A 27361-nucleotide genomic window follows, 5' to 3' on the forward strand; every position below is an offset into this window, starting at 1 on the left:
CTTTATGACATACCAAATTATAAATGGCTAAAAGCATCTATAAATCACTTTTCCTGTAAAGATTCCTTTAAGAAATTTGCATTAAAATAGCCATAAATTAATAATCCCTTCCTTCTGTCTGGCAGAAGTTCATCAACTTTTTCATTACCCAATTACCTAGTGGACACTTGTACACTGCAACGATCACAAATATTACATATGGGAATGCGTGCTTTCTCGGGGAATTTCGATGATGAAATCTTCGAGTAATCAACACATCTTTCAGAGTTCTTGCAGAAACCTGTCTTGACTTGGCTGATAACCCGAGGAGACTACATCAACAAATATTTGATTTTCCAACAGCAACTCACAAGCACATGCTACTACAGAGACAAGACAAAAAAATCCCAGATTCTTTCCGGATTTCTAAGTTAAAAATATACTTCTCAATTCTTTAAATGGTGATGGTTTTATACACTGGCATAGAACTTGCCAGTATTCTAGGAAACAAAACTCACAAAAATGTGTTTTGGAAAGACCTTTGATGCACGACAATACACAAGACTTTCTTTTCGTTATTACCAAAGTATGAATACAGATCCACCAAACACAGCATGACAGCTTCTGAGCACTGAAACTGAGATTGCAATGCTCTTGTCAACCAATCATAGCTCGTCTCACATGACTTCGCCAGCCAATGACAGCATAGGACATCTGATGCAGTCCGCTAACAGCAACATGGTGTAACCAGCAAGAACATAACAAATAGGGAAAGCTAATGCTTTAAATTTATATACATAGAGTATGGCTACAAGAAAAGTTAAGTTTCACATATAATACTGGTCTTCTTTAGCACATTACTTTTTAATGTGTATTAACAATAACTATGCCAGTAAAACTTTCAATAATGGCGTAAGTGGCTGGTCTCCTGAGCCCAAAACTTTTCTAAGTGGTTGGTCCTCACAGCATTGAGTTTTGAACAAGAGTCAAACACTCCACGATATAAGAAATTCATCACACATTTTCACAAGTAACATAATTCATTTGTTTAAAAGGAATTCATTTGTTTAAAAGGAAATATATAGTTTGAAAGTAACATTTCTCAAGCCACCATTTGTAATATTTTACAGCAATCTGCTAGAAATGTGAACTGCGACATCTCACACACTGAAAGCAGTTTGCTGTTACAAAGTACTGCATAGTTTTTGCCTTAAACCCTTTTACACATTTTCTGTCTGCAGAGGCTTGTATGTGCATTGTGTGTTGTTATAAAAGGCGAATTTTCTTTGCAACTAAAGTTTTATATTTTGGTGTTATTTTGTCACCAATGTTTTACTATTGCAGTATTATTCAGCTGTAGCAAGCTAAAGTAAAATTCTCTATCAGTTCTTACCAGTCAAAAATTACAAAAAATTTAATTGAAAACTAAAACAATAAAAAATTCCCAGGTTTTTTAAAGATGAAACAATTTCTCTTTTTTCCCTGATTTCCCAGGGCATATACACTTTGGATTGAAGTCCTGGTTGAGCACTAATTTTCATTAACCATGATCAATTCACTATAAGACAGTCAGATTATGCTGCTCTCCTCTGTATTTTTGCTGTTTGTGTTAGCTCGATGTGATACATTCACCCTCCACCACAGCAGAAATATACATGTTACTATTCAGCATTCATATGGCATGACTGACTACAGTTGGGACTCATTAATAGTGCAGTGGAAGACTACTCTGTTTCAGTATTTCATTTCAGAACATGCACCACTTTATTCCTGAACACTTTAAATTATCAGACTTTCTACAGCTACATACATACTCCGCTAGCCACTCTCAAGTGCATGGCAGAGGTTGTCTTATACCGCTACTAGCCGGACCTGTTCCTGTTCCACTTGCAAATGGAGCACTGAAAGAACTACTGTCTAGACACCTCCATATGAGTCCAAATTTTTTATCTTGTCTTCATGGTCCTTAAACGAAATGTATGTTGGCAGTAGTAGATTTGTTCTGCAGTCAGTCACAAACGCCTGTTCTCTAAATTTTCTCAGTACTGAAACTTCCTGGCAGATTAAAACTGTGTGCCCGACCGAGACTCGAACTCGGGACCTTTGCCTTTCGCGGGCAAGCGCTCTACCATCTGAGCTACCGAAGCACGACTCACGCCCGGTACTCACAGCTTTACTTCTGCCAGTATCTCGTCTCCTACCTTCCAAACTTTACAGAAGCTCTCCTTTCTCAGTACTGTTTCATGAAATGAATGTCATCTTCCCATTTGACCCCATTTGAGCTCACAAAGCATTTCTGTGATATTCTTGTGTTGATGGAACCTACCAGTAATCAATCTAGCAGCACACCTCAGAACTGCTTCGTTATATTCCTCTAATCTGTCCTAATGGGGATCTCAGATACTCTAGCATTATTAAAAAATGGTATGTACTGCTGTTCTATATACAGTCTCCTGTACAGACAACTATACTGTCCTAGAATTCTCCCAATAAACTGCAGTCTACCATTCTATTTCACTAATACCAACCTTCCTTGCTTGCTTGTTTCATTTACCGTATTTACTCGAATCTTATCCGCACTCGAATCTAAGCCGCACCTGAAATTTGAGACTCAAAATTTAAGGGGAGAGAAAAGTTTTAGGCCGCACCTCCAAATCGAAACAAAATTGGTCCATTGTAATATGAGACACAATTAGGTCGAATAAATGACGATACAGTTACAGTAGTTTGTTTCGAATCATTCAAATCATAAGCTTAGCAGTTAAGCTTTACCAGGTAGCCACTGTTATGTGTCGGGCGCTCCATCCGTATTTATATGGGTACCCTTCCTTTTTGATGTGCTTCGTCTGGTATGAATTGATTGCTTATTTTTCTTTGATCTGATAAGTGCCGTTCTCTTTGTTATAGGTGTTTACGTCACTCTAAGCTGAAAATACATTACTGTACTGTGTCATGCATTGCTTGTCGCATTCTGATAATGAGTGTTTACAGTCCGTCACCGCTCACGGCATGGCTTGGGGGGGGGGGGGGGGGGAGGGGAGGGGGGAGAGAGAAAAGAAAAAGAGGAATTCTCATTAGCGAAACAATGACAAGAGACTGCTATTTGTTGTTACTTACACGGCTGCTCTCTTTGATAATGATCAACAAGAACCAAATAACAGACTGCGTATGATAGAAGATGTTCTGAACGAGAGTTTAGCGAAAATTTTTCTGTTTTGAAGTCATTGCAGATGCCTCTTTAGTACATTACATTCTGCACAGAAATTAGAGTCATCATAGATCTGAAAATCTAGTCAATTGCCATGCTTCATTTCTGACTGTATCACTATTAGGCATACTGGCATAAGAATAATACGAATATAAACATGACATTATCACATTCCCCTATCACATTTCTTTAAATTTTGATAAATTGCACAGAAATACCAATGTTCTAGTAACGGTCTTCACTCATGTCATTGTTAACAACACAAGCAGTATTTGTTTTATAACTGTCAGTCTCCTCTTAAAATATGTTGCCTTCACTACAATCCATAGAGACTTACTGATGACTTTTTAATCTTGCCAATTGGGGTGAGTGTGTGATCCTCTTCTGGAATCACATTTTTGGAGACTGTCTTTAAATGGCTTGAGTAAAAAGACATCAAGCACCTGCAATTTTTAAGTTGTACCTCCAGGTATAACAACTAGGTCTACGTTTAACACAGTAACTTTGGTCTTTATCTCAGGTGTAATGTGCCCTTTAATAGCATTTCGAAATAGTATAGCTCTCTGAGTACAGCACTAAGTTTGCAATTCCAAACAGCATCTAACCAGATGGTAAAGCACTTGCCCGTGAAAGGCAAAGGTCCCGAGTTCGAGTCTTGGTCCAGCACAGTTTTAATCTGTCAGGAAGTGCACACTCTGCTGCACAGTGAAAATTTCATTCTGGAAGCATCTAACCAGTCCATCATTAATTCTGTTCTCACCAGCACTTTTACTAGCAAAATTTAACTGAAACCTAAGGAAAGTCCCTTTGGTAAAAATTTTACACTTCAGAATATCATAAGGGACAGCTTTATTCCCTCTGCAGTAATTACTGACAAATGATAATTCTTTTCTACTGATGTCCAGTTGTTCTTAATGAAATATGCTTGCCACCCCTCCACATCTCACTGCTGTATAGCTCAGTGTGTCCCAAAAGACAAGCTTCTCACCGACACTGTGAATCTGGCGTAGACTGTAAGAGTATTGCTGCCATATCTGGATCAAGTGCCTGTGGAAGCTGGAAAGATTCTTGGTTAAGTCTTCTGACACTTTCTGTTCAAATAAAGTACTTCATCATGGTGGCTACTCAGGCTTGGGGAAGGGGGTGGAGGTGAGTCCCCTGAGAATTCCAGGTATGGGAAGGAAGATGTCATGAGAAGCTCCCGAGATAGTAAGAGCTGGAATGTTTTTTTTTTCTTTTTCTTTTTTTTTCTCCCTTCCTTTTCTTTCCTCTCACATGTAGTTTAATCACAGTTTCTGAACATGGTCTGATATCCAAAAAATTAACATACTTTTGAATATGAAGTATTTTAGAATGTGTGATTTATTAAGCTCAACAAAAATAAATTCTAATGTTACATTAAAAACATGTAATTCCCTGCAATTTTATAAAATTCCTTTGGATTTCCCTGATTTTTCCCGGTAAAATACCCCGAGTGTTCTCAGTTTTCCAGACGAATCGCTACCCTGTTAGAAGGATACACGAGTTACTTCTATGTATACACTTTCAATACCAAATCGCACTCCCATTACAACAACAGAACTACGAGGATGATAATCGTTAGTACTTAAATGACCTGTCAATTACCAGGTTGTTATATTATTATTTCACACACGTAACTAATTTCCCTGCCCCGGCAAATTTGTTTTTCATTTCAAACTGAGATATTAGTAATCAGTACTACAGCTGAAGTTGTATGATGTGAAAATATACCAGGTATTTGTATGGTTGTGCTGATAAATCACACACTTGCTTCAGGTTTGAATTATGCCAAAAAAATGTGGCTTGTTATTTGGTAAACACAGCAAATGCATTATCAGGAAACATGTTGCCTTACTAAATGTCCTTGGGTATGCTATATTCTAGTACGATGTCTGAACTGCTCTAAACCCCAACAGCACACTTTTCCTTATCTGAATACTTTGACAACTGGAGCACGATTTTGGCCAAATGTATCATGAACTTAATTTCTCTAGCAGGTGTTGATTCTGTGCTACATCAAATGTATTATGAAGTTTGTATGTATCAAATTTATCTGCTTGGCTCAGTCCACTGCTAACATAGTGTCATTGCACAATCGTTATGTATGAACTCTACGTTAGTTCGAAATTAATCAACTTTCAGAAACGTAATTACTTACTACTAAATTCAAAATATTTTCCAAAATTCTGCCATAAATGATTGATTTGGGACTGTAGTGACGTGGATCAGTCGTGTTCTCCTTTATAGATGGGTGTGACCTGCCCTTTTTTTAATCACCGGTACAGGAAAAAAAAAAAAACAGTTTTCTTAAAAAGAAATAAACTTGTGACTCAGCAGATGAAACAATGTAAAACTGGTGCAATCACAAGACATTCATTTTACCAGACAGGCATCCACAAATTTTTCTTGTGAAAAATGGAAAAGGAAAGGCATTTACAAGCTATTCGTGAAAGTACATGAGGCTACAGCACTTCAATGTATTCTACATTATTTTGTACAATTCAAAAATTGAGGGTGTTTTCATAATCCTTGTTCCTTTTCTTTGTTCTCTTATTCTCTTCACCTACAGTTAGCTACAGGAGTTACATGCTGGATAGGAAGCTTTTCCTCTGTTCTACACATGTATTATACAACAGTTGATGTGCTTTAGTAAGCAAAACTGAACTTCCACCTTTTCTCTTGGAAGTGTGCTATTTCTTGCTCAATGCTTCAGGCAGAGGTTCACTTGGGCACGAAACTATTCTATATTTCAAAAATAATACTTATTTAATTAAAAAACATTGCTGTAAGAGAATATAGAAGGAAACTCCACACACTGAACTAAAACAAAGCGTTTAAAAAGTTGTGCGATAATGATTTGAATCACATATATTTGCTAATAAGAAGATGAAAAGGTAACGAATCCTAGAGACAACAGATTGAGTCCATGTGCCTCCTCTCAAAATATAACTACTGCATAGATAATTTTTTTACTGATGCTGTCTCTAGGCATTACGGGGATTATTCATAGCCTTCGGTCAAGCACTTTCTCAGTTTTATAAAAATAGTTCACCAGATTCCTCTCGACCCAGTACTACTATTTACTCTCAGATACCAACTTACACGTGTGGAATCACCCTTCTCATAAAATCCCCCTCTGAACTGGAGTTTACTGTGTTGGCTAAGGTTAGCTCTACCAATTTTATTAATCTTAGGTAGTGTCAAAAATTGTCTAAGATTTTCAATATTGAAGGTCAATGCACATGTGTCCATATAAAATATACGAAGGTCACTTCATTGTAAGAGGCTTGTTTTGTTTCCTGTAATATACCGTGCGTGGTTGATCTGGATCATAATACACATCTTTTTCTCCCAATGCTATGCCAAATGAAATACAAATACTCACCCGGAGTTGTGTTATACAGGAAGGATCCTTTATCTGTCCATTTTCTTCCTTGGTATTATAACCTTCTACTCTCTTGTCACGTTCCGAAACCTTCCATAGTTTTATAGTCTTATCTGGAATAAGTTAAACAGTGTTTAAGTAAAATATAAAGGTAACAGAAAAATACACTTTACACACTGAACAGCTTAATTACATTTGGCTCCACTATAAAATGAACATATTAAGTTACCCATAAAACTGAACCTGGCAACATTAAGTGCATGGTCTGAAGAATGCGTTCATCAAACTGATCTCTGTAAACCAGTCATTCAAGTTCAATACTGTATGTGCAAAATAGCAACATAACAAAAATGAATCAATCTCTTTACATTTGTTGACTTCACTGATTCAACTGTCAACCTCTCTGAGCCATGTTACAGATCATTACACAAGCACAGCTAAGATTTCATATTCACATTCACTGTCTTCACTCTCACAACTAAACCATCTTCCAATCTGAAACATATCTCAGGATTCACTACAAGACCAGTCCATAAAAAGCAATCAAAATTATAAAAACATCAAAGCAACAAAATAAATATTGCTTTTGTTCTCTTCTACCGTATTTACTCGAGTCTAAGCCGCACTCTAATCTAAGCCGCACCTGAAAAATGAGACTCGAAATCAAGGAAAAAAAAAATTTCCCGAATCTAAGCCGCACCTGAAATTTGAGACTCGAAATTCAAGGGGAGAGAAAAGTTTTAGGCCGCATCTCCAAATCGAAACAAAGTTGGTCCACTGTAATATGAGACAATTTAGGTCGAATGAATGACGATACAGCTACAGTAGTTTGGTTCGAGTCGTAAGCTTAGCAGTTAAGCTTTACCAGGTAGCCATTGCTATGCGTCAGGCGCTCCGTCCGTATTTATACGGGTACCCTTCCTTTTTCACGTGCTTCGTCTGGTTTGAAATGATTGCTTATTTTTCTTTGATCTGATAAGCGCAGTTTTCTTTGTTATAGGTGTTTACGTCACTCTACGCTGAAAATGCATTACTGTACTGTGTCATGCATTGTTTGTCGTACTCTGATACTGCGTGTTTATGGCCTGTCGCCGATCGCGGCATGGCTTGCTTTTGTGTGTGCTACCGCCGCTCAAGAAAAAAGGAGAGAGAGAGAGAGAGAGAGAGAGAGAGAGAGAGAGAGAGAGAGAGAGAGAGAGGAATCGTCTCATTAGCAAAACAATGGCAAGAGACTGCTACTTGTTGTTACTTACACTGCTGTTTTCTGTCATAATGATCAACAAGAACCAAATAATAGACTGTGTATGATAGAAGATGTTCTGAACGAGAGTTTAGCGAAAATTTTTCTCCGTTTGAAAATCTTTGCAGGCGCCTCTTTAGTACATTACATTCTGCACAGAAATTAGAGTCATCTTAGATTTAAAAATCTAGTCAATTGCCTCGCTTCATTTCTGACTGTATCACTGTTTAGCATAAGAATAATACGGATATAAACATGACATGATATGTATATTCTTCCACGTTTGCTGTTGTCTCACTCTAGTTTTGTGGTTTATTACGCAGACAGGATTTAAATGAGATAGCAGCAAAACGAAACAATACATGGCAAAATGTTCATATTCGTATTATTCTTATGGTGACGAGAATACTGCATGTGATTAACAATTTATAAAAGTTTCCATTAGCAACCATCTCTTCTCACAGATTGGAAAAAAATCAGAACGTAGAGTTGGCCACATTGACAAACATCCTAAACATTCTTGCCACTCGGGTTTTCGTAGTACATTGAAATGCTGCTACATTTGAAGATGAACAATACGGAATTTGTATTTACTTCGTTGGATAATGTATGAAAATGCAGTGGTCGAAACTCGGCGCAGAGAAAAAAAGCTTGTCTTCCACCTTCCTTTTTTTTTCTTTTAATTTATTTCATGACGCAGAGGTTTTGGCGCCAGTATTTATCTTTGTGCCTACAAAGCATGCCCGTGTAGCGCTACATATATTCGACGGCAGAAGTTAGTTGTGGTGGCACCTACCAACATCTTTCAGAACTTCCGCTTGCTTTGCACTCGATTCTAAGCCGCAGGCAGTTTTTTGGATTACAAAAACCGGAAAAAAAGTGCGTCTTACATTCGAGTAAATACGGTATTTGTTTGCATCTGTATGCCACATTAATATGTAGTGGTCCAAGACCAAACTGTCTCAAAATCTGCCAGAAAATCCATAGAAACTCCTGTCACGTGTGAACTATACCAGCAGTGAGAGAGAAACAATACCTTCACTGCCCAACATAAACGATAATGTTACCGATGACAGCATCACTAAAGCAGAGTAAACACGGTTTTCTGAAATTCCTTCCTCGATAAAGACTAAGTAAATATTACAAAATTCAAACCACGGACAGCAGTCAACATGGATAACTTAAAGTGTCTATCCTCCAGGTAGTGAAGCAGCTTAATCACTTAAAGCCAAGGCTTCTGGTCCAGATTGTACACCAATTAGTTTCCTTTCAGAGTGTGCTGATATAATAACGCCACACTTAACAATCAGATACAACAGCTTACTAGACGAAAGATCTATATCTAAAGACTCGAAAGTCGCACAGGTCACACGAATACCCAAAAAAGGAATAAGAGTAATCCACTGAATTATACATCCGTATCACGCTGATTTGCAGTAGGATTTTAGAACATATATTATTTGTTACCATTATGAATTATTTTGAAGAAAAACTACAGACAAATAGTCAGAGCAGGTTCGGAAAATATTGTTCATGTGAAACAACTAACTCTCTGTTCACATGAAGTAATTAATGCTATCAACAAGAGATCTCAAATGGTTCAAATGGCTCTGAGCACTATGGGACTAAACATCTAAGGTCAACAATGCCCTAGAACTTAGAACTACTTAAACCTACCTAACCTAAGGACATCACACACATCCATGCCCGAGGCAGGATTCGAACCTGTGACCGTAGCAGTCGCGCGGTTCCAGACTGTAGTGCCTAGAATCGCTCGGCCGCTCCGGCCGGCAAGAGATCTCAAACTGATCCATAGTTACTAAAGTCTTGACACCATTCCTCACAAGCAACTTTTAATAAAATTGCATGCCTATGGAGTGTGTTACAAGTTGGGAGGCTGGTTTCGTGATTTCCTACTTGAAAGGTCACACTCTGTAGTAACTGATTTGAAGTCATAGATTAAAACAAAAACGGTATCTGGCATTCCCCAAAGAAGTGTTATAGCCCCCTGCTGTTCCTAATCTATATAAATGATTTAGTAGATAGTTTTACCAACCTTCTTAGACTGTTTACAGATGATACTGACTTATCTGTTGAAGTCATCAGAAGATCAAAATAAACTGCAAAATGACACACACAATATACCTGTATGTGACGAAAACAACTGATTCTAAATAACAAAAATTGTGAGATCATCCACATGGTTATTAAAAGGAATCTTAAATTTCAGTTACACAATAAATCATACAAATCTAAAGGCCGTTTATCAGCTAAATAGCTAAAGATTAGAATTAACTTGGATTGGAATAATCACATAGATAATATTGTAAGGAAGGCAAACAAAGACTGTTTTATTGGCAAAATTCTTTGAAGATGCAACACATCTACTGAGGACTACCTACATGACACTTGGAGACTACCTACATGACACTTGGAGACTACCTACATGACACTTGGAGACTACCTACATGACACTTGGAGACTACCTACATGACACTTGGAGACTACCTACATGACACTTGCGCCTCTTCTATTCTGGAATACTGCTGCTCCGTGCACAATTTGCATAAAATAGGATTGACAGAAGACTGTGAAAAAGTTCAGAAAAGTCTAAGTCCTTTTATATTATTTTAAAACGGGAGGGTGTGCCATTGATACGGTAAAGAGGTGGGGTGGCAATCACTAAAACTGTAGTGTTTTTGCAATATGACGAGATCTTTTCACAAAATTTCAATCACCAATGTTCTCCTCCAATGCAGAAAAATTTAGCCACTGTCCACTTATAGCAAGAGAAATACGTGCTCACATGTAAATCTTTAAGTGTTCATTTCTACCACATGCTGCTCAAGAGTGGAACAGTAGAGGAATAGTCTGTAGATGGTTCGATGAATCCTCTGCCAGGCACTTAAGTGAGTGTGGCGCGCGCGTTATTGACACATTTAAAGTTGCTAACTGCAGCAATCACGTACACTTATCACTAGCAAAGGAAACTATGAAATACAGTGAGGTACAACAAAGTAACACTGCAGCCAACAATGGCTTACTCACACAGTACTGGCAGCTAGCTAATGTTGGTCAAAGCCAAAAACAAATTACCACTGGACAAAGCCACCTGACTTTTACTAAGTTCTACCAATTCTGAACTTGAGAGCAGTCTGCCAACTTACAGTTAACATACTGTACATTCTGCTCTTTACACTCTACAACTGTGTTTTTGAACCTTGAAAACCACGAGTTTGAAAAAATAGAAGGTATGAGTCAGATACACAGCCACCAAACCATTTGTGAACAGTAAACCAAGAAGTTAATATTTCTCTTCTTCCTATGCCAACTACCAAAATCCAAAAACTTTGAATACTTTCTATTTTCACTCCATCTCACGCAAATACAATAGTAATAGTTGCATTCACATTCACACCCACGCCCAAATGCAGACCATGCATCTTTCAGCTTATATTCTATTATATAAACATACTATTTGAAGTAAAAGTAATTGGTAAACTGATACCTATGTTTAATTAAGCACTACACCAACCAAATTATTTTATACAAAAAATAATGGCTATATTGAGAAATCACTAGATAAACAACACACAATAATTTTGCTAGCTCATATTTTGAACATCAATGAACAAATTTACACATTCTGTAAATATGATCACAACCTATTGTACTGTAAAATATTGAACTATTTGCTGCCTTAAAGCTAAGCGATTATTTAAATCTACAATCATTGTACAATTACAGACATTCAACCAGATTTATCAAATACTTATATTTCGAGAGCCAATAAAAATTAAATCTAATTTGACAACAAAATAAGGTATATTGTCTGGACTACCGTTAGTGGAGAGAAGAAAATGGGCTTGATTCCTCCTTTTCAACCACCTAATTTTATTAATTTTCTCTTCAATTTCCAAACTCTTGAGGTAGTCGAACTCAGGTTCATGACTATGAAATGTGCTGTACACTTTGTACTCCCCACGTCTTGGAATGCAGTTTTTACTCTGAAATACAATTAAATAATGAAGCTGAAAGCTATGTGAACACAACTTAAAACCAAATAAAGTTAAATGGACAATGAAAACATTTGACACACTTCACAATACCATGAGTTCATCCAAAACTCACTACAAATTAGTTATACACAGAGATAATTGCTATTTAAGTTTATGATACAATAATACACTTGTTGACGAGTATTTTTCAAATATAATGATACCATATACGTAGCCTGCGGGCCTAATTTTTCACAATACAGTGAGATTGTCTACAGAGCAGCACAGCTTTTATGAATTCATCTTGAAGTAATGATTTGGAAAATGAAATGTGTCAAATATGGCATAAACATGGATCTCTGGCTACAATATTCATGAATTTGCTACCACAACCTGTATCTTATTTCCACAGTGAATGGCCTGACTAACTAAACCTTTTAACCTAAGACAAACTTCACACTATGTTACACAAGTCTGTCGTCACCACCACCACCTTCACTCACAGCAACACCACCAAACTCTACCCTATGATGAAGATATACAACTTAGTGCTGGCAAAATAGCTCCCAGATGAACAGCTGGGTGTCAGAGCCAAGCAGGCACCAATACTGAAGTTAAATCACAATAAAAGCCCCTTGTTGTTCACATATTTTAATAATAATTACAGTTATCCATGAATGAAAAATTTATATAAATATAGTCACATTGATACGTCATATCAGTATACTTCGTCTTCTGGTTGTGTTAAGAGTGGGCCACTGCAGGTAAGATAAAAAAAACTTACATTATTTTGCACTTCACACTTAAAATTTCTGTCATTATGCAAGTCAACAGTGAACTGGTTTCTTTTCTGTCACAGTAACAGCAGCATTCAGAGGCTGTGACAAAAATTATGGACTGACCTGATATAGCATACAAACAATGCTCACTGACCAGATTTTGGCAAAATGTGGAAGACTGTGAGAGCAACTTGCCCAATCAAATGGTGAAATCCATCCTAAAAAAATTACAAAAACCAATTCCATCTAGTGACCAGCAACGCCTGTTTTAGCTGTGGTCAGATATTTAACAATACTTATTCTTACTCTACTGAACAAGTTCATTTGTCCAACAATATTTGAACAAAACACACACACAAATCACTGAGAAGTAAACAAGAAGAATTGGCATCTATAATTTCTCATTGTACATTTTTAGTACTGAAACCATTATACTATACACCATCAGGGGTTTATATTCATCTGTAGCGAACAAAAGCTTGCAAAATGCCCAGTTTCGTTGTTACGGAGTGAAGGTATCTCATATAATGGCAACTAAATACTAATATCCTGAGCAGTTATGTTTTAGGTCAAAGTATTACAGAAAATGGTTCATACTTTATAAATTCACCAATCTGTCTAACGACTTCACCGACAGTAAATTTATTAGTCTCAAAAGTTTTGCTTTAGGATTCACTCAATTAACAAGGTCTACGCACTACATTAAACACGTATGAAAAATTACATGTTTCCGAAATGCAGAAAACAACTACTTACGATAGGATCCCTCTGAAATATGACTACTCGTCCTCCTTTATCCCCTGTCGCTAAGAGATCACCATCGTGGTTAAATTCGACACAGGAGATGATATCAGCTGTAACATAAAATGTTCACACAAATGAGATTCGCAAGGTGGAAAAACGTTTTATTTTACTAAATGTATTTAACTGGTACTACGAAGATTACTGGTACTGTCTGCTACCCCTTACCGCAACTATTTGGACTAGTTGTTGCTAAAACATTATAGTTACAACTACATATCTAAAGTGGTTTTCATTCTCTCTCTGCTCTCTGAAGCAACTGTTACATGAATGTATAACACAATAAAATAGCCTGACATGAAACTTACCGTCTGTTACATCCTCTTCCAGCGTCCCTTTCACCTGAGAGAAGCACCATTGTACCTCCCCATTACCTAAAAATAACAGATACAATCCCTTTAACAACGCTCCTCAAAATACCATACGCACAAAAACAAGATCTTTGTTAGTTATCGAAAGTGAGGTTGCCGAGATTTAAATTCCTAACCGTCATGTTTCCAGAGAACAATTAGGTCGCCGTATTTATCCCACATAAACAAGTTGCTTACCGGCCATAGCAGACACCGGGGAGAATTTCGGAAGATTACTGCAGTCTGTGAGATATTTAAAAATTTATGTTCACTGGGTTTCTTTAAAAGGAGGAGCGATAAAAAAGGATTTGTCACATTTCAACATAAAATTGTCACTAGCAATGGCGGTATTCACGAGTGCATAACAACCAACATGACGTCACACGCCGAGCAAATATCAGGAAAACTTGACTATCGCATCGCGCCACAAGCGCTTGGAGACTTACAGATCACGTGACTAAAGGTGTTGAAGCAGTATTATCTCTGCTTCTGCGCAATTCCAGAGGTACGCCAAGTAGCAACTGCAGAACAATTTTAGAGTTATCGACAGGTCGAAAGAGTCGCTATATATAAAAATCTATTTTTTGCTCTCTGAATCGTCATAGCGTCAAAACACGTCAAGGTAAATAAAGACCTACCCTAAACTGTTTTTAATTTGCTTTGAATGATATTCATAAACTAATTACCGCTTTTCTTGACGCCGGTACATTTGCGATCGTACGTTCGTTGCAGCTATTAGAAGGGAAATTACGATTAAAATTGCGTAAAACAAAGTTTTTCATCTGGGTGGAAAGTGGGGAAACTTCATAATCTTTATGTTGTCCAGAGTTTAAAGTGCGGCCGAAAAGATTTCGTTTCCGTCGCCAGTACATTCCTGCTGCCCTGATGCCTCTACCGATATTCTCGTCGTACACATGATGACATATAGAATAGCATCGGAAATTAGGTCATTATGATGCGAAAGCGGGAGTGAACGTAGTTTTGGATACGCAAAAAACTGTTATCTTAGAGAAGTTAAGTACCTTTGGATTCCAAACAGGGATAGACTGCCACAGACGAATATAAGAACCGAAAAAATAAAGGTAGACAGAGACAAATTAAGACACAATCGATCCAGATATAAGGAAGGAATTGAATCATTCACTGAATGGGATAACATGACGCGAAATATGGCGAAACAGGCTGAACTAGGGGCAAGAAAGAAAAGAAACGGTAGCACTGGTGGTGGAACAAGGAATGTGACGAAGCGGTAGACTCGCAGGAAAGCGTGGAGAGACGAGCAGCAAGAAGGACCCGGAAAAATGGGAAGTTTTCTTAGGAGCAAGAAAAGAAGCAGCCCGAACAATAAGATGGACCAGAAGACAGAAGATGAAGCAGGAACTGGACGAGATTGAGACCAACTTCTGTATGCAGGTAAACAATCAGTGCGTAGCAAAAGCACGGCGCAGTTCAGCAGAATACTGAACTTTTTCTTCACAGCTTGCGCTTTGTAATTCATTAAGAATTTGTCAAGTTTTTAAGTTTTTGCAAGTCTTCCTGTATTCGTAAATTCCTTAGCACGATCAGCTTACACAATAGAGCAGTGGTTCCTAACATGCATGTAATTACCCGGTAATATTTTGAAACTGTGTAAATTTGAAGTATTATTACTATTATCACTACTTTATAAGACTGTAATACTGACTATATTAATTACCAGCAATCACTTTTTTCCGCAACTACAACCAATACTAAAAGGTATCAGATAGATTATATAATGGTAAGACAGAGATTTAGGAACCAGGCTTTAAATTGTAAGACATTTCCAGGGGCAGATGTGGACTCTGACCACAATCTATTGGTTATGACCTGTAGATTAAAACTGAAGAAACTGCAAAAAGGTGGGACTTTAAGGAGATGGGACCTGGATAAACTGAAAGAACCAGAGGTTGTACAGAGTTTCAGGAAGAGCATAAGGGAACAATTGACAGGAATGGGGGAAAGAAATACAGTAGAAGAAAAATGGGTAGCTTTGAGGGATGAAGTACTGAAGGCAGCAGAGGATCAAGTAGGTAAAAAGACGAGGGCTAGTAGAAATCCTTGGGTAACAGAAGAAATATTGAATTTAATTGATGAAAGGAGAAAATATAAAAATGCAGTAAATGAAGCAGGCAAAAAGGAATACAAACGTCTCATAAATGAGATCGACAGGAAGTGCAAAATGGCTAAGCAGGGATGGCTAGAGGACAAATGCAAGGATGTAGAGGCTTATCTCACTAGGGGTAAGATAGATACTGCCTACAGGAAAATTAAAGAGACCTTTGGAGATAAGAGAACCACTTGTATGAACATGAAGAGGTCAGACGGAAACCCAGTTCTGAGCAAAGAAGGGAAAGCAGAAAGGTGGAAGGAGTATGTAGAGGGTCTATACAAGGGCGATGTACTTGAGGACAATATTATGGAAATGGAGGAGGATGTAGATGAAGATCAAATGGGAGATACGATACTGCGTGAAGAGTTTGACAGAGCACTGAAAGACCTGAGTCGAAACAAGGCCCCCGGAGTAGACAACATTCCATTGGAACTACGACGGCCTTGGGAGAGCCAGTCCTGACAAAACTCTACCATCTGGTGAGCAAGATGTATGAAACAGGCGAAATACCCTCAGACTTCAAGAAGAATATAATAATTCCAATCCCAAAGAAAGCAGGTGTTGACAGATGTGAAAATTACCGAACAATCAGTTTAATAAGCCACAGCTGCAAAATACTAACACGAATTCTTTACAGACGAATGGAAAAACTAGTAGAAGCCGACCTCGGGGAAGATCAGTTTGGATTCCGTAGAAATACTGGAACACGTGAGGCAATACTGACCTTACGACTTATCTTAGAAGAAAGATTAAGGAAAGGCAAACCTACGTTTCTAGCATTTGTAGACTTAGAGAAAGCTTTTGACAATGTTGACTGGAATACTCTCTTTCAAATTCTAAAGGTGGCAGGGGTAAAATACAGGGAAAGGCTATTTACAATTTGTACAGAAACCAGATGGCAGTTATAAGAGTCGAGGGGCATGAAAGGGAAGCAGCGGTTGGGAAGGGAGTGAGACAGGGTTGTAGCCTGTCCCCGATGTTATTCAATCTGTATATTGAGCAAGCAGTAAAGGAAACAAAAGAAAACTTCGGAGTAGGTATTAAAATCCACGGAGAAGAAATAAAAACTTTGAGGTTCGCCGATGACATTGTAATTTTGTCAGAGACAGCAAAGGACTTGGAAGAGCAGTTGAACGGAATGGATGGTGTCTTGAAGGGAGGATATAAGATGAACATCAACAAAAGCAAAACGAGGATAATGGAATGTAGTCGAATTAAGTCGGGTGATGTTGAGGGATTTAGATTAGGAAATGAGACACTTAAAGTAGTAAAGGAGTTTTGCTATTTGGGGAGCAAAATAACTGATGATGGTCGAAGTAGAGAGGATATAAAATGTAGACTGGCAATGGCGAGGAAAGCGTTTCTGAAGAAGAGAAATTTGTTAACATAGAGTATAGATTTAAGTGTCAGGAAGTCATTTCTGAAAGTATTTGTATGGAGTGTAGCCATGTATGGAAGCGAAACATGGACGGTAAATAGTTTGGACAAGAAGAGAATAGAAGCTTTCGAAATGTGGTGCTACAGAAGAATGCTGAGGATTAGATGGGTAGATCACGTAACTAATGAGGAAGTATTGAATAGGATTGGGGAGAAGAGAAGTTTGTGGCACAACTTGACCAGAAGAAGGGATCGGTTGGTAGGACATGTTCTGAGGCATCAAGGGATCACAAATTTAGTATTGGAGGGCAGCGTGGAGGGTAAAAATCGTAGGGGGAGACCAAGAGATGAATACACTAAGCAGATTCAGAAGGATGTAGGTTGCAGTAGGTACTGGGAGATGAAGAAGGTTGCACAGGATAGAGTAGCATGGAGAGCTGCATCAAACCAGTCTCAAGACTGAAGACCACAACAACAACAACAACACAACCAATAATAAATGACACAATGTGTGCAGGTTACAGCTTGTGAAACGAGTGCATGAACCTATTCCTCACATAGTCCAACCACCACATGTATAATTTGTACGTTCTAGTGTTCATCTATGACAGTAAAATTGAGACATACTGGCCAGTCCACGACAGTTTTAATTCTTGGGGTGTTCTACATACACTGAGGTGACGAAAGTCATGCGATACCTCCCAGCCCCCGTATCTACAATGTTTCCGAACCGGGGCAAATACTCAATAGTAGCGCCCCCGCCCACTCTCCCCCCCCCCCTCTCTCTCTAGAGAGAGAGTTTGAGGTAGAACATCAAAATTTAAAAAAAATAATTTTTCAAAAAATGTTCATTTTGTAGCCCACATTTTTCTGAAGAGTTTGATATATAAAACACATATGTTCGAGGAAATGTGAGACGTTATTTGGTGTTAAGTGTGCCAAAGTGCAGTGCCACACCTCTTCACACAGTATTCTTCTATCGCACGTCACTATTTCACATTCTGTGTAATTCAAACGTGTATATTTTGCAATGGAAGCCATCAAATCTATATTCGGGACAGTGGGAATTACAAATGTCCTGTGGTGTCTCTCCTGTTCCCCGTCGGCTGGTTTGACATCCTAACCCCCATTAAAAAAAAACGCACCATTCATACTGGGTGGGATTATTTGCGACCGGGAGAATAAGAAGCCTTATTAACTAATAACTTTCTCTTTTGCGTGTTATAAAATTAAATGTAGTAAACACTAAAGTAGTAAAGATAAGAGACAAGAAAAACAGTACACATTTCTTCAATCCTTAGATACCAGCTTTTTTCCTCTCTAATCTTGTTACAGCTTTACACGGCGTGCTTCCCTTTCTGCGAAAGAATCTATTACCTCAACAAAGTTCGTCAAAAGTTTTGCTACATGAAAAATCAAGATGTCGTTATCTAATACTGAATGCCTCGTGATGACTGGGTGTTGTGTGCTGTCCTTAGGTTAGTTAGGTTTAAGTAGTTCTAAGTTCTAGGGGACTGATGATCATAGATGTTAAGTCCCATAGTGCTCAGAGCCATTTTTTCTAATACTGAAAAAGCTGTTAATTCGACCACCCAAGACTTGATTATGTCTATCTTGTCACTGTCTGCTAGATACAACGTAACAGGCCTCACTAATATTGCAGCTATTGTAACACACGCCAAATACGCGAGACTGTTTTGGCACAAATGGTCATTTTTATCTACCTCAAAAATGGTTCAAATGGCTCTGAGCACTATGGGACTTAACATCTGTGGTGATCAGTCCCCTAGAACTAAGAACTACTTAAACCTAACTAACCTAAGAACATCACACACATCCATGCCCGGGGCAGGATTCGAACCTGCGCCTAGAACCGCAAGGCCACACCAGCCGGCTTATCTACCTCATTCACATAAATAACTCGACAGAATACAATTCACGAAGACCAATATCAAATGCCTATTAGGCCTACTACAAGCAACATGTTTTATGTTAGCAAATAGTTTCACATTTCATTCATATGTTCCTGTTCCTCAAGCATGAGATCGAAAAGTAGTGGCAGTGAGAAATTTTTATATAAATTTGGAATATTCATATTTTTTCTACATAATTTGCGTGATGTCATATTTTCTTCTCCTTCCTCGTTCTAACAAACAATCTTGTCATCACTAATTCCTGCCACTGTCAAAAGTTAAACTACAATAATCCTGCCAGAACCACCGATTCAGTTATCCCGCGTTTATTCTCCGGTTAGGCGTTATTGTGTATACGTACAATGCGTTTTCCGCACTATTACGAAAACAGAACTAAAGCCGCTGCTTAAGGTGGCTGTACAACTGGCCCTAATTAGTATAGCATTCTGGCAAAAGATTTCTGTCAAAATTTCATTTTTTTGGATACAATGAGAAGATAATACGTAATCTTTGCAAACTGTCATTCCTGTTAGTCGTTTATTTCCACACTGGTAGTCTGAATCTAGGAGTCCCGCTAAAAATTATAACAAAGCCTATCACTGGAACACGCAATCAGCCGCATAAACAAACAGCGACTGGCATTCACGCATTCCGATTTATTCGACTCAGCTCGATAGCTCCGTCCCCTTTTGATTTTGGAAAGGTTTTTTTTATTTTTTTTATTTATAGATGCGACGAGGATTGCCCTGACAGAGACGTCACGTACACAATGCTCACATTCAAAAATCAACTTATGATTCGTTCAGAAATCAACTTCGAATGTGTTCAAAACCCAACAGGGATGCGTTTCAAAATCAGATGATATAAACAATCGAATGACCAACGATCGATGAATCCTAGGCGCTTCGTGAAACAAGGTTTTCTTCTTCAAGAATATGAATGTGGCACCCCCTGAAACTGCCGCCAAGGGCAGATACCCCGGTTTGCCCCCCCCCCCCTCCCCCATCCAGATTCGGGTCTGATATCACCTAATATCATGTCGGACCTCCTTTTTTCTGCTGAAGTGCAGCCAGCAACTCTACGTAGCATGGACTCAACCAGCCGTTGAAGTACCCTGCGAGTCACGCCGCTTCTATAACTGTTCATAATTGCCAAAGTGTTACCAGTACAAAACTTTGTGCACGAACTGACCTCTGATTATGTCCCACAAATCATCGATGGGATTCAGTCGGGCGATCAGGGTTGCCAAATCATTCACTCGAATCGCCCATAATGTTCTTCAAACCTATTGCGAACAGTTGTGGCCCAGTGACATGGCGCATTGTCACCCATACATATTCTGTCGTTGTTTGGTAACATAAGCCCACGAATGGCTACAATAGTCTCCAAGTAGCCTAACATAACCTTTTCCAGTGAATGACCTGTTCAGTTGCGTTAAAGGCCCTAGGTCCTTTCATGTATACACAGTCCACAACATTATGGAGAGGCTAATGGAACAACATAAGAAATTGAAGAAAGACGTATTTTTACGCTTACGATTGTAAAGGTTTTTGTTCTGCTTTTACAATTTTGGCGTTACTCCATTGTGAAGTGTAAATATTCGATGCCGTCTCATGTTGCAGGTACAAGGTGATTCCGTGATGATGTTACAAACCTCCAGGGACGATGGAGAAGGGTAAATGTATCAATCTGAGGGAAGGGACTCTGATCTGGGAACTATATGATCGAAAGTTATAAGCGTCAATCGTTCTGATACCTCTCACAGTGGAATATATATGCCAGTACTATTGTTGCTAAGATTGTAGGGTAGGCAACTCATAAGCGGTAGTTGGGCAAAAGAGAGTGTTTGTTCAATATTCTATACCGTTAAACACGTATTCCTATTGCAAGTTCTTTGGTTTCCATGTTTTTGGAAGTTGTGGTATGGACTAAACCAAGAAAACAAGTCCAGTAAATATGGGACCTTAAGAGCTAATGGCACATGCTCATCAGAAGAGGCGTGTTTCGCAGAAGCGAAGATGAACGAGTGTTCAGCCGCCCGGGATTAGCCGAGCGGTCTAAGGCGCTGCAGTCATGGACTATGCGGCTGGTCCCGGCGGAGGTTCGAGTCCTTCCTCGGGCATGGGTGTGTGTGTGTTTGTCCTCAGGATAATTTAGGTTAAGTAGTGTGTAAGCTTAGTGACTGATGACCTTAGCAGTTAAGTCCCATAAGATTTCACACAACGAGTGTTCATAGATTTAAGATATGTATTTTAGAGCCCATGTCTATAGGCTTTTTTTCTTGTTCTTGTCCATACTACCACCTCTGAAAGTTGCCTTTCTACAATATCAGCAACAACAGTACCAGTATATGTATTCTACTTTCCAAGATATCAGAACGATTTTTCGCTTCTAACTTTCGACTAGATCGTTTCGGGACCGCGGTCCCTTACCTCACAATGATACATTTACCATTCTCCATCATCCCTGAAAGTTTGTAACACCATCACGGAATCGCTATGTATTTGTAACAAGACATGGCTTCGAATGCTTACATTTCACAATGGGGTTACGCTGGAATTCCAATAGTAGAACAAAAACTTTTGAAGCAGTAAGCTAAAAATTACATCCTTTAGACAGTTCTCAATGTTGCTGATCCGTCAGTCGCAACTGCTAGTAATGTTGTGTCACTGGTTGCGATGTTATGTCTGTGTACGATTTGCAGTTGCACACAAGCATAACTTCGAAATCATCAATATAACAAGATATTATTCGTTCCTTTATATCTTGTGTACATATTGAATTACACAAGGTAAATGGATTTTCTAGCAGCTGACTGAACACATACTTTTTTGCGTTGTTTGTCCGAAACGTCTACTTAAGACACCCAATGTTGCCTTTACCACATCTGTCTCGATCATCCAAAGCAGTGAGTGATCGCAGTATTTATTAAGTCGACGGACAGATGGTGTTCTTGCAGCACAGGCATAAGTCCTGTCGACAACTAGGTAATTTGAGATAGAGCTCAAACTGGTATTGGGGAAAAGATTTGGAGGGAGGACGGCTGTGTACTTTTCGAAATGAACAGTCCTAGAATTGTCTCAGTACTTCTTAAACGATTTACGTACTGCTGCACATGTTTCTGGAACAACACATGAAATGGTATGTACACTGTGAACCATTACTATGTTGTAAGCTCAGATAACTTTCGCCTGTTGCTAAAAATCGTAAATAACCATGAGATGTTCGTTATCATAAATCGCATTTCTTAAGTGAGTACCTTGTTTGCAAGTATGAGGAGCTGCTTTCATTACGGCAAACTGAAATGTTTGTTCGTCCATTCTCAAATAATTTTCGTAGCTCTTTATGTCCTCACACATAGCTCACGTAGTAAATTCTGTTGGACACTTCGAGCTTTTATTCTCGCTATCAAAGTTTTCAACCACAATCGTTTCCCTTTCTCTTTCACTTCAAACAAGGCTCTCGCCGTCAACATTACATTAAATCAACTTCGATTCCATAGGGAATCGTTGTGTACATCGACCGTAGACTATGATAAGTAAGGACAGGAACACAGCAATCAATTGTAGTCCCATTGATCTTCTGTTGTTCTTGCATATCCAGATTTCAGATAAACTGCCATCTTCAGTGCTAAGGTACACGGAAGTTACATATCAGCATTGATTTACACTAATTAAAACACCACATTGTCCAGTAGCAATGATTCAGTCTGGTCAACGTGCCATCTGAGTGAGTTATCCAACAAGCTCGCAGCAGCATATGTCTCCACATGACTTTACTAGTCTGTAAGCACAAGGAAACTGAGGTTGTTGTTTACAACAAGTACAACAGCCTCAATTTGCATCATGTACTGTAAATGACGTCCTCTATAATACAAAATAAGTAACCTATTTTCAGTCCAATATAGCAGTTTAAAACCATTTTCTAATAAATAAAATTAGTGAGTATGTTTGGGCTCAAATGGCTCTGAGCACTATGGGACTTAAATTCTAAGGTCATCAGTCCCCTATAACTTAGAACTACTTAAACCTAACTAACCTAAGGACATCACACACATCCATGGCCGAGGCAGGATTCGAACCTGCGACCGTAGCAGTAGCGCGGTTCCAGACGAGTATGTTTGGATATAACTTTTATATACATCAAGAAATTCTGACTTACAATATGTTTGTTCATATACTAGCGGTGAAGCGATCCGCAACATCTTATACAAGAGTTCATTAACACGTTCTTACAACTGTCCTACACAGACTGTTACATTCCATTAGTAATAAAAATTAAAAATAAGCTTTATGCTTCTGCTGATTTTATTTCTGACCACCATTCAAATCTCCCAAACCAGTTTGAGAATTCTTTTTAAATTTTTCTGTAAACTATCCTCTTAAGCTCCCACTTTTCCCATTTGAAAAGAATTTCGAAAAATATTTTTAAATTACCAAAATGTAAACGAACCTGTAGTTAACAATGAAATGGAAGACATAAGTAACAAACACATTTTCTTGCCATACTGTGCCACCTTTTAGCACAAATAGCATCGGTTTCCAAATAACAAAACACACAGTTTTCCTTTTCAACTGCAAACAACCTTTGACATGTTTTGGCTAATGTAGTTGAAAAAAGAAACGTGCACTAAGAATCAGATGTGGTTCAGACTGTGGTGCCTGTTACATGGGACAGACAGGTAGGAGACTTGGGTTCAGGTTTGGTGAGGATGTAGCCCTGGATAGGCGGGATATGTAGATAAGAGATCCAACTTTGCTGCCCACCTGTTTGAGAGTGGATACACCTTATCCTCTCTGAGGTCAGTCGTCAGGTTGTTACCTAAAGCTGAGAAGGTCAGGCAGATTCATGGACGTTCTGGAAGAGACGGAGATATACTGCCATCTGAGGTCATCTCGCGTTCGCCTTTTCAATGAGCTGGTGTTGGTAAAGAGCAGCCGGTTATGGGAGCTCTTCGACTGTCTACTGCTATGGGGCACGAGAGGTCAAAAATGGTTCAAATGGCTCTGAGCACTATGGGACTTAACTTCTGAGGTCATCAGTCCCCTAGCTACTTAAACCTAACTAACTTAAGGACATCACACACATCCATGCCCGAGGCAGGATTCGAACCTGCGACCGTAGCGGTCAAGCGGTTCCCGACTGTAGCGCCTAGAAACGCACGGCCACTCGGGCCGACACGAGAGGTCACGATCGAGCAGAAAAATTATTTGGAAATTTTGATCTGCCTTTAACATGACAACACTAGGCACAGTGGAATCTGACTACGTAACTTGTTATTATCAAAAAATGGAAGCTCCAGGTACGAATATCAACAATGTGGCAAAAGACAGATTGCTACTTACCGTAAAGAAGACACGTCAAGTTGCAGATGGCCGGTGCCTTCATCAGTGTAGACACACACACACACACACACACACACACACACACAAACCATTCACACGCACACACACAAGTGGGCACACCTCACGCACACATAATCGCCAACTCCAGCACCTCGGGCCGGAATTATTATCAGTGGGTCGTTTCTTCTTCCATTTTGTTGGTACTATCCAACGCTACATCGGCTTTACCATCAAACAAGTAAAACACAATTCCACTGTTAGCCTTAGGGGCTAGGTAAAAGGCAATATGTTATATCGTTCTTTGGTCAGTCGGAGCTAAACCATATGTTGTGTATGAATTTACGTCAGTAGAGGAAGTTTGTATGTTTTATTAAATGTAACTGGATAAATTAACCTTTTCGTCTTCATGTTCAAAATTTTGCTATGAAGATAACAGATCTTCATAAATACGATTTGTATAAACTTTTATATTTCTTTTATTTTAATTATTTAGTGGACCTCTTAACCACCATGATACAAGCGGCTACGCTAGTTTTTAGCTTTTGACGAATTTGAAATTCATATGTAACTGTATTTTATCAAAATGATCTAAAAAATAATTTATTACTAGCGTGATGTAACAACTCCGTATAGGACAATTATATGGAGCCATTAATGATGTTATGTATAAAATAATGGTTAAAATGGCTCTGAGCACTATGGGACTTAACTTCTGAGGTCATCAGTCCCTTAGCTACTTAAACCTAACTAACCTGAGAACATCACACACATCCATGCCCGAGGCAGGATTCGAACCTGCGACCGCAGCGGTCGCGCGGTTCCAGACTGTAGCGCCTAGAACCACTCGGCCACTCCAGCCGGCGTTATGTATAAGATTTGATGGATCGCTTCGCCATTAATATATGAACAAACACATTGGAAGTCGTCATTTCTCAATATATTTGCAAGTGATATGCAAATATACTTGCTGATTATATTTATTAAAAAATGGGTTTTAAACTACTGCATTGGGCTGAAACTGGGTTAGTTATTTTGTATTATATAGGGTGCCCACAAAGTCTGGATACATAGACAATTCTAATAAATTCTAATAAATATTCTATATTCTAAAAATTCTAATACATTTTGTTTCTTTCAGATTGAATGATGATTCTGACTAAAGAAGAACGAGTGGAGTTGGTGCTCTTAAGTGGAACAGAAGGCGAAAGGATGGTCGTACCGCAGAATTGCGGAAGAATTTAACGTTCGATACCCTCATCATCAACCTATTTGTTTTAATACAGGCGGGAAATAATTACCATGGACACTGTGTTGGACAAACCCTGTTTCCGACGACCAAAGACTTCAGACCAAACGAAAGAGGCTGTCCTGGCCAAGGTTTATGCTGGCCAAAGAAATCGCTTCGTCGGAGATCCACAGAGTTTGGTGTTCCAAGATCATCCATCCACAAAATACTGCAGAGGAGAGGTTTCATCCATACAAGTTACAGATATTGCATCACTCACATGAAGATGAGCCCAACAGATGCATGTAGATGTGTGAATTGTTTGCAGCTAAATTGGATGAAAACATCAATTTTAATAAAGACTATATGTTATTCAGTGATGAAACTGTGTTTTATGTCAGTGGTGAAGTGAACAGACTAAATCTTCGATACTGGTCTCAAAGCGGTCCACATTGGATGAGTCCATCTAAACGCTAAAAGGTGATGGTGTAGCGTGGTTTGTGGAAAGCTCGTGCTAGGATGAACATGTAACGAATGAGACTTATCTGATCATGCTGAGAGACAAATTGATGCCTCAGATTGGGTGTTTGGGTGAGGGACTTCCGGTCTGGTTTCAGCAGGATGGGGCCCCTGTCCGTTTTGCTGCAGCTGTTAGAGATTGGTTGCGTGACAATTTTCCGCTCTGGATTGGGAAAAGAGGTCAATTGGAGCGGTTCCCTCGTTCACCAGACCTTTCTCTTCTTGATTTGCTTGTCTGGAGTGTGCCGGAAGAGAAGGTTTACTCGATGAAGATTACAGATTTAAACCATCTGACAAACACATTACCAGTCGGTGTGCTAAAATCGACAGCAATTCAAACCTATTCTATTGAATTCACCTCAATCGTGCAATGTGCATAAATTACGCACTAAAAAACATGGGTGTCATGTTGAAAATATTATTTACTAACACCAAAATGACTAAAATGTGCTTTATTATTATTTATTAGAGTTCGCTATGTACCCAGACTTTATGGCACCCGGTAGAGGGCGTTACTTACACTACATGACGCAAACGGAGACTACTGCAAGTGTAAACAACCACCTCAGTTTATTTCTGCTTATAGAATAATAAAATAATATGGTGACGTATACTGCTGCGAGTTCGCAGTACTGTAACTCACTCAATAGTATGTTGACTCTAATCAGATCTGATTCTATAATTTACTTGTATTTTAGCACTTAATATGACAATTTATAGCTGAAATCTGGATATGCAAGGACAATGAAAACCCGATGATACTGCGACTGATTGCAGTGTTCCTGTTCTTCCTTATTACATTAAATGCTGCTGCAAGTACGATTAACTGTTAGCTTTCATTCTCGAACAACCGTAACGAGAAATTTTGCGGTGGCTATCGTACACACATTGGTGCCATCGTTGGCGCCAATAACGGCTAACATTTGTGGGGCATTGCCTACACATTCGCACTAACTTTCGGCTGAATTCGTTCAGAACCAACATAAAAGTGTCTGACACACAGATCGCTGCCGGTGCATTTGCGGTTTTGCGTTTGAATAATTATCTTTTGTCACTGGAAAACACTGAAAGGAAAACACGTAAAAGACAA

At 38.8% G+C, this 27361-nt stretch overlaps 1 protein-coding gene across 2 annotated transcripts in view; it reads right to left on the reverse strand.

Moving 5' to 3' along the window:
* LOC126175157 (protein phosphatase PP2A 55 kDa regulatory subunit) overlaps positions 1-27361 on the reverse strand; it is an 87637-nt gene that overhangs the window by 37996 nt on the left and 22280 nt on the right. The window contains exons 1-5 of one of the 2 annotated variants that reach the window (XM_049921736.1): positions 13960-14173; positions 13720-13785; positions 13367-13464; positions 11675-11840; positions 6594-6706 (exon numbers count right to left, since the gene is read on the reverse strand). In XM_049921736.1, coding sequence (XP_049777693.1) covers positions 6594-6706; positions 11675-11840; positions 13367-13464; positions 13720-13785; positions 13960-13966 — 450 coding nt within the window. In that variant the 5' untranslated portion in view covers positions 13967-14173. Of the gene's footprint in view, positions 1-6593; positions 6707-11674; positions 11841-13366; positions 13465-13719; positions 13786-13959; positions 14174-27361 lie in introns of those variants that run through there. The other variant, XM_049921735.1, reaches the window with a different exon arrangement.

The sequence above is a fragment of the Schistocerca cancellata genome, chromosome 3 (assembly GCF_023864275.1).
Source record: "Schistocerca cancellata isolate TAMUIC-IGC-003103 chromosome 3, iqSchCanc2.1, whole genome shotgun sequence".
In the NCBI taxonomy this organism is placed as follows: Eukaryota; Metazoa; Arthropoda; class Insecta; order Orthoptera; family Acrididae; genus Schistocerca; species Schistocerca cancellata.